The following is a 12,842-nucleotide window of genomic DNA, read 5'->3' as shown; positions in this document are numbered from 1 at the left end:
AACATTTAACATGCAATAGGTTTACAATTTGCGAAGGTTTGAGCTATTGGCACTATAAATGACAATACCTTTCAATTTATATGGTTTAAAAACATGCAAGCAGTGCATAAACACACATTTTATACTTATAGTCCTTGCTTACTTAAAGCACAACAAGCAGAAACAAGCATTGGCATAGCCAATAGGTCTCGCCTTTGGGAATTTATAAGTGTTTAGCCATGCAACAGTTGATGTTGTTGCACCAAGGATATTGTACTGCATAACTAAATACTTATAAGGTTCCAAAGGCGAGACCTATTGGCTAAGCCAATGCTTGTTCTATAGAGCAATCCCTGTTACATTAATCACTCTGGAGTTATGTAGATTTTCAACATCAGGTTTTGACATCTTCAGATGTTGAGCTAATCTCATTTGTAACTGATTATTACTGTTCAAGACTATTGATCGAAGGGACGTTTTTCTCTAGATGTAAATGCAATTTCATGATTGCTTAGCGATATCGGAGCTTTGGGATAAGATGTAAGAGTGGGATTTACTGACCAGAGGAAACTTTTGAAGAACGGCAACCCTAAGCGCTCCAAATCAGACCCTGCATCCAGAGTAGCCGGGGAACCTTGGGGTGTTCACAAATCAGATTACAGTTTACCTGTGACTGCATCTATGTTTCATTAGTAGGCATAATATAGATTTGAATGTAATTGATGAGATGAGAGCAATCGGGAATTAAATAACAATTACATGTGCACCATGGCTGTGCAAATGGTGCTTATACCCCACATGACTGGAACTTCTTAACCTAAAATGTTGGCGGCATTAACCAACATTTAAGTTCCTATTTTTGTGGAGGGTGTTGTTTCCTAGTTCACATTCAAATGTTGTCTTTTCAAGAAACATGAAAGATAAATTCAATTTTATTAATTTTTAAATATTTGACAATCCTTCATCTAGAGACGGTCCTGATTTGCCAACCCAGTGATGGTTTTGAATGTCTATCCCGGTGCTGTGTAACATAATGCAGGCATACTCTATTGTAGTTAGCATTCTGTAGCTGGTTCATGAGTGACATGATTCTAGAAGACTGTGTTATTATCAATCCACATTTTATCACTAGCACTAGAAGGTTTGTAACGTTGAGTGATTTACAGTAATTCCAAGTTGAATGTTGATCCAATATTTAGGTGATTTCATTACTTGGTCTGGCTTCGGTGCAAATGCCCCAGAACTGGAAGTAGTCTTATGTGTGCCCACAAGTTAGCCTGCTGGCACTTTCGGGATCAAGCTTTCCACCTCAGTATACTTGATAGGACAGCTGTATTGTGGTGTTGATGTGCCGTTTTGAACTCAACGTCCTGCTCCAGCCTCGTATGCCTGTGCTTCTGTTTTCCTGTGCTGGTGCTGTTGCTCACGTTTCCTGCTCCTCCTGCCCTTGGGTTGTGCCGTGCTGCTGATGCCTATATATCAATGAATTCGTCATTTTGAGGTACTCTGTGCTGTTTGATACGTGATCGAGCTATTGCTTGCTCTCGCTTCTTCACGCCTGCGCATTCCCGATTTGCCTGACCTTCATTTCGGACGTGCACGCAACGTCCTGACGTTGCGTGCAGTCATTTTAAAAGGCAACTTCGCTGATGCGCACAGCATGGCATTAAAAGCGCTCAGTAAACGCGCATTTTCACGGCAGTAAGCGCGCATTTCATATCTTCTTTATTTCGGCGATTTCATAACCATTTCCTTGGAAATTTCGCTGATGCGCACAGTTTGGCTTTAAATGCGCTCAGTACGTGTGTACTTTCATGGGCACTATCATTGCACTGGATATTTACTGCTACATGCATTTATGTCTTGCTGATAATATTGATTATATGTTGATTTAATTTCCGCAAGCAATGTCAGCTACCTTATGCACACAGTTTCCATCAGTTTCGCTGATGTGCACAGCTTTCTTCAGTAGTGCATTTTGTTTAATTTAACATTTTGTACATCACTGATGTACACAGTTTCATGATAACTTGCTCAACCACCATGCTAATAATTTTGCGCATTATTATTTAACACGTTGTTTTTCTTGCAGTTTTGTTTGTTTTCAATTTAAAAGTATCCTTGTAGGGCAGCAACTCACCCACATGCCATTATGTATCGTGTTTTGGCACCTCCTCCCTTTTCACAGTCTGCAGGTACACCTCCTATTAAGTGGGATGATTGGAAAGATACTTTTGAAGCATATCTCGAAGCAATCGACGGAGAGACTTTTATTTCTAAGAAAAAAAGGCCTTGTTAATTTACAACCTTGGTGCTGAAGGCAGGAGTGTTTTAAAAACTTTACCTATGGAAATTGTTAGCACCTTAGTAAGTGGTGGAGATAGTGGTGACTCACTGTTGGTTGATGATTATGCTTCAGTCATCAAAACTTTAGACAAACGTTTCAGTCCCAAAAGAAATGTTGTTCTTGAACGTCACAAATTTCTCCAACGTGCTCAAATTTCTGGGGAATCGATCGATGATTTTGTGGCTGCGCTCAGAATTCTTGCAGTAAATTGTAATTACTGAGAATTCAGAGATGAAATCATTCGGGATCAGTTAATTAAAAAGACTTCTAACAAGAAAATTCGAGAGAAATTGTTTTCTTCTGATGATCCTGACTTAGAAACAGCCCTTACTCTTGCCAGATCTATCGAACATTCTCAGTTTTGTGTAAAAGAAATTAGCAATCCTGTTTCTTCTACTGAAGTAAAGTCATTGAAATCCATTTCTAAACCCTTTAAATCGCCTTCCATTAATGCTGCTAAGCCTGCCCTTACTGGTGTTCCACGGTTCAAGCCCTCTGTAGTGACTTCTGGCAAAATTAAGTCTGAACAAAAGGATGTTATGTGCTTCCCTTGAGGTAGTACTACCCACCTTGGTAATGCTAAATTTTGTTTTGCTTTAAATCAGACTTGCTACAATTGTGGAAAGAAGGGTCACTATTCTAGAATGTGCAAAGTTGCCTCTAGAAGAAACCAAGATCAAACTGTGATATCCATTACTGATGACTCTGACGAAGAGAACTATGAAATATTGATGCTGTCCTCCTCTGTGTCTGACGGTGAAGGTGTTGTGGAGTTATCTGCTTTAGGTGGTGATCACAAAAGGAAATCTCCATCTTGTCGTATTTCTGTAAATGGTACCTGTCTCACTTTTTTAGCTGATTCGGGTTCTCCTTTTACTTTAGTCAATACAGCGGATTGTGATAAAATAGGTAAGATGCAACTTAAAAAATCCAGTATTAAGATTTTTGCCTACGGTGGAAAAAGGGTTGAGGTCTTAGGGAAATGTGTGGGAAATCTCAAATTCAATTATGACCATGCCACAGGCACTGTATTTGTAGTCAAAGAAGGTGCTAACTTATTAGGTTGGGATGAGCAAGGTGCCCTTAATATTGTGCTGGATCCTAACCATCCAGACATGGTAATTTCCCGCAGTGAATTTTACAAATCTATTTCTGTTTCATCTTCTGCTCACTTGGTAACCCAATTATCTGGTGTCAAGTCGGAACATATGTTTCCTGAAGTTTTTGATGGTAAGTTAGGGAAACTCAATGGTTTCCCTTAGTCGCTGTGGCAGGACTAATAAAGTACTCTCCCTTCACGTACCTGTGTGGAGACTTACTTCTTTTCAACAGTTTATTAAAATCACAAATAAAGTTGACATGCTTATGTCAACTAACAAAAGAGAGAGAAGGAGAAGGAAAATAGGAAATGAAAAATAGAGTGAAATAAGAGACTAAGATTAAGAGACCACTATGACCTTGACGTAAGAGATAAGACGACAGAAATACATGCCTCACCTAATCGTGAAAATGCCACTGAAAAGACATGCAGGAAACATCTATCCGCAAACGTGACAGTGGTTTTGTACAAATCTAATATTAAAGAAGAAAAACATCATATATCTTGCATTAGCAACAATTCACTTCATTGAATTGGGAGTCCTTAATTTCTATGGATATTTCTTTATGGACTTTTTTGACAAGTTGTGGTGCGGCTCCAATCTTACTTGTGCGTTTTGTGAATGCTCAAGGTGCATATTTCAGGCCGAACGGTAAGACTCTGTACTGATAATGTTTTGCACCTACCATGAAGAGTTGGCACAGTACCGAGGTGCAATTGGGACATGGAAGTAAGCGTCCTGGAGGTCTATCGAGCACATCCAGTCCCCTATTTGAAGATGTCGATATATTTGATGGAGAGCCAGCATACAAAACTTCTCTTTTAGGATGTTTTTGTTTAAGGAACGTAGATCCAGAATAGGTATGAAACTCTCTTTCTGATCCTTCATTTGCACCAGGAAGTACCTGGAGCACACCCCTTTTCCCTGTTGTGATGCAGGAACCTTTTCTATGGCTAATTTTTGTAGGAGAGTGGATACCTCCCGACACAACAAAGGCAGTTGGTGAACTCTTGACCTTACTGGGGAATGCATTTTGGAGGGGCACGGAAACGAAGTGCATAACCATTTTGTAGTATATTCAGCACCCACTGATTGTTTGTTATTTCTCGCCACTCTTTTGTATGTCCTGAGATACTTTCACCCACTGGAGTGGTTAACAGTGAAGGTGGAAGAAAACTCTCATTGTTAGCCGGTGTTCTTAGCAGCAAAAGAGGACTATCAGGAGCTCCTCTACATCTGGAAGGGGGACGTCCCTGAAAGTGAGATTTGGCTTGATGGTGCTGCCTTTGGGACCATTGAGGGGTTTGAACCCTCTGATGGAACACCCTATGATTGTAAGGACTGTACCGTCGTCTGAACTCTTTTTTTCTTCTCTAGAGCCACAGCCCTGAGAGTGTCCAGTTCAGACTTCATCCTGGCCATCTCCAGGTTAGTGTGAGACCTGAACAATGAATATCAGGAAAAAGGAAGATTCAAGGTGCATTGTTGAGCCTCCGGTTTCAAGGCTGTAAGGCGCAACCAGGATGATCTTCTAGTGCATACCCCACGTGAATATGAATGTGCAGCTAGAGATACCCCAACAGCAGCCACACTGATCATTTGGTTGGCCACGAGGGCTCCTTCTTGGAGAATCTCCCCTAAGTCTTGATGGTCTTCTTCGGATAGTTTTTCTTTAAAACGTTCCAGAGAGTCCCACAACGCTCTATCATAACGGCCCAATAGAGCCGTAGCACTGGAAACTTTCAAAGAGGCTGCTGGAGAACTGCAAGCTTTTCTCTCCCAAATATCTTGGGCTCTGCTCTACTTGTCCGGAGGGACCATTGAAGACGAAGCCACTGCATGGGACTTTTTTGCAGCTGCATTATTCTCCGAATCTGGTGGAGGATCTGATCTGAGGAACAGCAGGGAATCTTGTTCTGCTGGTCTATATTTCTTTAAGATCCTTGCTGGGGCCGTTTTGATTGTTGCTGGAGTAAGTCCATGACTGGTTGTAACAGACCAGGAACTAATGACAGCAGAGGCGTTGACGCGGACCTCTGATGCAGAGTCTCAAATATCACAGATGTATATGTCTGAGGTGCAGACAACTCTATGTTCAGCTTTTAAACTCCTCTAGAAAAGACATCATGGAAGGTGTTGATGTCATCAACAGATGACACTCTGGAGAGTGGACTGTCCGTAAGAGTGGGAGAATACTCCTTCTTAGAGGAATGGGTCGATGAAGAAGACTAGGAGGGTGTTCTTCGTCTCTCATGACGTCCATGAGAAGCAGATCTATGTGGAGGAGACTTTTCCCTCTGGCGACCCCTGGATGGTGTGGTGGGTGATCGGTCAACTGCCTGTACCAGCCGACCCAGAGGGGATCTATGCAGAGGGCTTGAATAGTCCAAAGGCTGTTGGACCTGTGCTGAAGGCTCTTTCTGCCAATGATGAACCGGGAGAAGCCAGAGACCGAGAGAGGTGAACAGAGGGAGATCTGTGTTCTTCTTGTTGTGTAGGTGCTGTAGTGATTTGCAGGGTAGATTTCTGTACGTGTCGTTCAGGAGACGGAGAAGATTAGCTCCTCGACGCTGAGATGACTTACTGGGATCCTGCAGCTGACACTGAAGGCTCCGAGAGATCTTTCGATGTGGAATGGCGTCTCCTTGAGGTCGAATGATGTGACAGCGTTAATAATTGTGAATGTCTCGACGTCGAGCGACTATGCGCCACTAAGACCTGTGAGTCCAGTGACCTCTGTCTCGACGTCAGTCGAGAGTGTTTTGACGTCGACCGATGTTCCATCGGCAGAGACTTGTGTTTCGACACTGGAAGAGGAGTACCCAATGGAGTTCCAAGTCTCACGTCGTACGTGGAGGAGGAGATGGTTAAAACGATCTAGGCCTCGAAGTTGAGCGATGTCTCGTGGGCTGCAACGGAGGAGTCTGCCTCAACGTCAAATCTCTTCTTGGCGTCGCAGATGATCTTGGCCTCGACGTCGAGTGCCTGGATGGCTCCGATGGAGGGATCTATTTCGACGCTGAATCCTTTTTTGACTTTGTAGATGATCTAGGCCCGACGTTGACAGCCGCCTGGTTGACGGCAAAGGAGGGCAGCGCCTCGACATCCAACGTGCACCGACGACGGGGGGTCGGTGTCTTGACGTTGGGCGATCCCACACTAATGGAGAGCGACTTCTCTACGCCGACCGTCGCCCGGTTGACGGTGGCAGAGGATTGGTCGCTGATGACGTACCTCTAAGTTTGGAAGACTTTGACGATGACCAATGTTCTCGCGACGGCCAGCCTGCCTTCAATGGGATAGTCGTCGACGTTTTCTTTGCGAGTGGAGGCATTCTCGACGCGGAAACCGATGCCAATGAAGAACAGATTGGAATCTTGATTTTGGAAGATGATCTGGGTCTCTTCTTCTGTCTCACAGGAGACCTACCTGCTCCTACAGGTAGAAGCTTTACCCTCTTCAGAGAGGCCATACAGGTGAATCCTTTCTCTTTTCTTGAGAGTCCGTCTTGATAAAGACTGGCAGTGTTGCCAAGTCTCAGGACCATGAGAATCCAGAAGGCAAGGAATACAGACAGAGTGGGAGTCTGTTTTGGCCTTCTTTTTGCCACAGGATGGGCAAGGATCAAAAAGGGAAGGCATTTCTGAGGGATAAAAAATGTCAAACTCCTGAAAAATGGTAAAGGGATACTCCAAGAGGTACAAAATGTCAAAGTTAAAAGGTTTTAAGTGAAAAAGGAATATAATTTCCGACAGAAAAGTCAAAAATCTGTGGAGCTAATTAACCATGGTCCTGCCTGAAGGAGCAGGAAAGAACAACTGACATAACTGTCACCCCTGAGGCATGATGGGAAGCTAGGGGTCATGGCTGCTTTAAAGGCACAGTGCCAGTTTTTAATGAGTTCTCTACATGTGCTTTCAGTTTCTATGCTATTGGTGTTACAATGCAAGCTATGGGCTAACAATGCCTGCTTTACTCTTTGCAGGACAACTTTTCTGTTTTTCATTAATAACAGTTCAAGTGACTTTTGGTCTTCCTGGTTTGTTTGTGTATGTGCAAAGACAAGATTTCACAGCATTGCTTAGCCCGTTTGTGTCTGTAATACTGCATTGTTTTTGTGGTTTTTTTTTTTAATGGGGGTGTGTGTGTGTGTGTATGTGTGTGTGGGTGTGTGTGTGTTGTGTGTGTGTGTGTTTTTTCATATATAATTCTTATATATTTTCCGGGGTCCCCGCGCATGGGCGGGAATATTCAAGTGCTAATGGCTATTGATGAGGATCCCCTGGAAGAGAACATGATTTTCCTCCTCCACCAAAGAAACAGAGGGAAATGTGTGGTATCCAGAGTAACTGGACAAGGCACCTGAGGTTCTGCTGCCAACATGGCTCTTTCTGTCATGGGAGGCCAATTTACATACGTCACAACTAAAGATGTACCCAAAAGTGGTGCTGCATTATCAGTACATTAAATATCTGCCTTCCTATAACGGTAGGGCGCCCTTGTGTGCTGGAAGGAAAGTACTGTTTTGAAATGGCACTACACGGGGGCATTACAAGGTAGAAAACACAGATTTCCTTTCGCTGAACAGAAACAGCGCCCATACATTTTCATAAGTAATGTAAACAAGTTCAACTGCAAAAGTTGATAGATTTTCAGTGCAGAGAATAAGTGAAATTCATAAAATCTCATTAACATCTGTTATCTTCCCAAGAACATTATCAATCCTACACAGCCTACTGATTCACACAATCCTATTTATCCAGATACACCAATAAATGAAAATAATTGTGGAGCTAGGTTTATTATTTTTTTGACTTGTTTATATAGCTGTCAATACATTTCTTACCTCATATGTTTCAAGGAATGCTGATAAACAAGGGTATGTGAAAACTCTGAAAAAAACAGTTGTAATGTTAAACAATTTTGCATTACCATACAACCATCCATCATTAAAAGGTATACATTAGACACAATTGGTGACTTGCTGTACACAAGGAGCGTAGTCATGGGCTTTATTTCACTTTTCGCAGAGGTCTCAACATTTTGTGCCATCAAAAGCTAAAGGTTACCTTACCAATAAAAACGTTTTTTCAGCCTGATATAATTTATGTGTTGAACCCAGCCCTTTTTGCAGGGTCATCCTAGATGTTTGCTTTCCTCTGTCTTCCTTTGCCTAAACAGGTTTTCTGGCTTTTAGGACTATATGCATGTTTTCCCTGCTAACCTGTGGTAAAGTGCTTGTACTCTCTTCCTCAAACATGGGAAAATTGGCATAAACCTGATTGGTACATTTAATTTACTTGTAAGTCCCTAGTAAATCATACTACATGTACCCAGGGCCTGAAATTAAATGAAACCAGTAGGCAGCAGCCCTCATTGTGGCACCCACTAATGTAGCTTTTTAAAAATATCCGGTCTGCCACTGCAGCTTGTAGTGCAGTTGTAAATTATCATTGCAACCTGGCAAAATAAATATTTTTGCTAGACCTAATTCTTCCTGTTTAATTTAACTGTTATATCACACATAAGGTACGCCCTAAAGGCTCAACAGGAATGGTGCATGGTATTTAAAAAGTAGGGCATGTGTGTTTGAAGTTTTATATATCCTGGCAGTGAAAAATGTCTTAAGTTGTTTTTCGTTGTTGTAATGCTATCTCTCCCACAGAGTAACATTGAGTTACCATAGTGCACTTATTAAGTGCTAACTTCAGATTGGGCGTAGGTAGAGAATTTATCTGTACAAAATTCAATTGTAATTTAAAATCCTTTCTGAGGGTATAGTTGGATTCTAAGTTACAATTTTGAAAACTGCACTTTTATAAAGTTGGCATTTTTCATCCCAAGCCAACTGCGCCTTTCTGCCAGTGTCCTGGGTCACATCAATTTGAATGACTCTACTGTTGTGGGTTGTGCATTACCTCCAGGCGAAGGAAGCCTAGGTAGGAGGGGGGAGGATCTTCCTGACAGGATGGCTATACGCTTTCCTGATTGAAGTTCAAATTGCTCCCACTGCAGCCCACACAAATGAACCTGATATCATGGCTGGCCCTTGCCTTTGCAACCTTAGAAAGTTTGGAGCCAGGACCAGGGGAAGGGGAAGAACTGACCAGATAAGCCTTGGTGGTAGGTCAAGGAATTTCACCACACACAAGCTGGCACCAGGTATAAAAGGGAAACCTTCAGAACCCCATATCAGAACAATCCTAAACCAATGGAAGATTCAGAAGGCCTGCATTGCTATCTGAGGAAGAGGCACTGCCCTGGTGACTGAAGAAGCAAGATTTGACCAGCTTGCCTTGAACACCTTCTACCCAGAGTAACTCCAATGGTGAGCTGGCTGACCTCCTGTTTGAGCTGAAGAGACAGCACAAGCTTCCAGAGGCCTGCACTATAACTGCTCAACCGATCAGCGCCAACTGAGCCTACTTTGACCCGCCAGAGCCCTGGTATTGGCCTATGTTGAAGTGAGTCCTGGTCCCCCCCAGAGGTGCCCCCCAGGTCCTGGACCTTTGGCTACCATCAGTAAGAACTTCTCCTAAAGAAAAGGAGTAAACACAGAGGTTTTGGGCTCCATGACTTCGTGAAGTGACCTCTTAGTGCCAAGAATGACCACCCACGATAATGTGCAAAACAAGACCTGTACTTCGCACTGACAGCCCACAACAATCGCTAACACCAAGCTTTAGTGACAATAGGCTCTTCAAGCTACAGAAATGACCGCCCACGATTCTCGACCTGCTTCTTCCTGCAGACAGCCCAAGCCTCATGACCCCCACCAATAGAGCTTTTCACGTGGACTTTGAGAAGGTAATTTTACATCTGGACTAACCTGGTCCCTGTATCCGATATTAGCTTGACCTGAACTCAAAACTTCAGCATTCTACCGCAAGCAGATAACCGTGAGTGACGCTATGTGCTCCTTCATGATATTTTCACCTAAAACTTGAAAAACTGATATGTCTGGTTCTTCTGATTAGATTTTTGTCATTTTGGTGTCATTTTATTTTGTTAAAATGTACTCAATGTTTCTAAATTGATTTTGGATTTTTCTTGGGTTGGGTTTTCACGTTATTGCTGTTTTAGTGCTGCATAAATAATTTACACATTACCCCTAGGTTAAGCCTGACTGCTTTGTACCAAGTCAACAAAGAGTTAAGCACAGGTTAATTTGGTGTTTTTTGTGGTTCACCCTAACAAGGATTATGTTTATTATTTGAGAGGGGCTTCCACCCCTCTCGACTTATAACCCTATTTCTTACATTAAGCCTCAAATATTGACAACAAATTGCTCAATTTCCTACTGATACATCAATAGACATACAAGCTAAGTGTCCTCCTTGAAGTATTGCAAGTAACACAGACCACTATAGATGATAACACACTGATTTGATATCACGTTTACTATCATGCAAAAGGCAGATCTAGGCAAAAAACATACTTTTTATGAAGGTGGTTTGAGAGCACAGGAAATATTTGTGGTGTTTGAGCAGTGGGAGAGGACAGTATTGCAAGGGCTAACGTGTGCACTGTAGATGGTGAGCTTTGCTTTGTGGCTGAGAATGTCTCCCTTGAATAGGAATGGGTACCCCTATATTCAGTTGCACCTAACTCACGACAATGCCCTTGAAGTATGGAACTGTAGTAAAAGTGCATACATGGTAGCGTCACTTCAAAGAACTGTAAGCAGGACACTCACTCAATGATTAAAACAGAGGAGAATGATTGTGGAGACTTTGTTATCCTAAAAAGAGTGTTTGCCATTTTTTTATACTTGGCTCTTGTATATTCCTAATCAATTTGCCATTCATCCAGGCTATTACTCTTTATGAGGTTTTAAACAACATGGGGTTTATCAAGGAATGGATGACTAGGTAGGTATCAAGAAGTTTTATGAAAGTTCCTGACATTATTACTCTGGAGGAGATGTCCACCACCTGGAAATCACATACAGTTTCTCACCCCACTCTATCACTGGGAAACCCTTTGAACCTTTTTGAAGTGACTCAGATGGAGAATATCCCACCTGCCAATCCTTCTAGTTTGTATGTTTTTGCATAACCAATTCTATGTCTTTACTGGTAAAACCCGTTCACACAATGACAATTCGGCAACCTCAGGGAGACTTCCGAATCTTACCTTGACGTGCATCACGGTAAAAAACTTAAATCAGGCAAAATTTAGCAACAGAATATTATATTGCCATAACCTGTACACAAGAAGACTTCCCCAAAAATATAATTGGTAAACTTTTTAAAGATGTAAAGCCGGAAACTGAAATTTTATCAAGGCGAGATATTTTCAAATATGAATGCGCTCATTGCAAGTTTTTACAATGAATGGTTGAATAAAAGTGCAAGCTTCAATACCCTCTAGACAACAAGGGTAATAATGAGGGGAAGTTGTAAGCCTGACACATTCTTTCCAAGATGAGGCATGACTATGATAGCTGACTGGTTTCTGTCTTTCTCCACTTCAATCTCATTTTTGGTGTGCATTTCAGAAGTACATCAATGGAAGTGTTCCCTTCTCTCCAGAGAAGCCAACACTGTGGATTTCCCAAAAGTACACAAATCCCAGAATTCACCGGAAGGGTCACTTGTCTTGCTCACGAAGGATTATTTGTTCTAAAAGTCTTTTTATTCTGCCTATTGAATGCGAAGAACGGCCAAGAGCCATCTATAGCACTATTCCAAGGCACATGGACCAAAGTACCATGTAGGTGAAAACTAAAAAAACATCATAGAGTAAATGTTCCGCACTTTTAATTGTCAACCTGCCTACAAGTTCACCTTAATTCTCCATGATTTGCGAGGTACGAATTGTGTTAAGATTGCGCACAGAGAGCATAAACAAGATTGCCTCATTCTCTCCCATAAATGTACAAAAGTGTAGTAGAAAAATAGAAGAATATTCCTGGTTTCACAAGTACAGGTGAACGGAAGATAGGCCATTACAATACTTATTGCTGCCGTTTCAAGCCATGTCTTAAGAGGTTTGGTTCAGTCATAGTCATATTCATATTTATTGCTAAAACCTTTTCAAGCAAAATAAGTGTTCAAGTGCTAAGGCTACTAATAGTGTTATAATTAGTCAGTAATACGGCTAGTAGAAGCCAGCCTTCTGTCCATCGTTTGGCGTTCTGATGCGTTGCAACCAGATCCGGAAAGTAAGTTGTTAAGCACGGGTTGTTGCTCCGGCCTTCCACTGGGCATTCGGTTAGTACATTTTGGATTTACTGGTCTGGTGTGCTTCAGCTTTAAGGTGCAAGCAGTGCTTAGAGTCTAAGGAGTCCAAGCCATAGGTAGTTTGGCTCTCCCGAAGCCTGACTGTGTTCCAAATGCTTTAGGTCCAGTGCGTGTTCAAGTGTTACTTGTTGTACTTGCTGTACCTAGTTTGGTAGCTGCTATTTTAAGAAA

At 42.1% G+C, this 12,842-nt stretch overlaps 1 protein-coding gene across 4 annotated transcripts in view; it reads right to left on the bottom strand.

Annotated features, from left to right (window-relative positions):
- SYCP2 (synaptonemal complex protein 2) overlaps positions 1 to 12,842 on the bottom strand; it is a 2,783,385-nt gene that overhangs the window by 2,116,638 nt on the left and 653,905 nt on the right. For 3 of the 4 annotated variants that reach the window (XM_078651823.1, XM_078651822.1, XM_078651824.1), the window contains exon 12: positions 8,273 to 8,318. In XM_078651823.1, the coding sequence (XP_078507949.1) occupies positions 8,273 to 8,318 (46 nt within the window). Of the gene's footprint in view, positions 1 to 8,272; positions 8,319 to 12,842 lie in introns of those variants that run through there. The other variant, XM_078651825.1, reaches the window with a different exon arrangement.

Source organism: Lissotriton helveticus, chromosome 7 (assembly GCF_964261635.1).
Source record: "Lissotriton helveticus chromosome 7, aLisHel1.1, whole genome shotgun sequence".
In the NCBI taxonomy this organism is placed as follows: domain Eukaryota; kingdom Metazoa; phylum Chordata; class Amphibia; order Caudata; family Salamandridae; genus Lissotriton; species Lissotriton helveticus.
The sequence above is the reverse complement of the archived record's forward strand: the minus strand, read 5'-3'. Positions and strand labels throughout refer to the sequence as shown.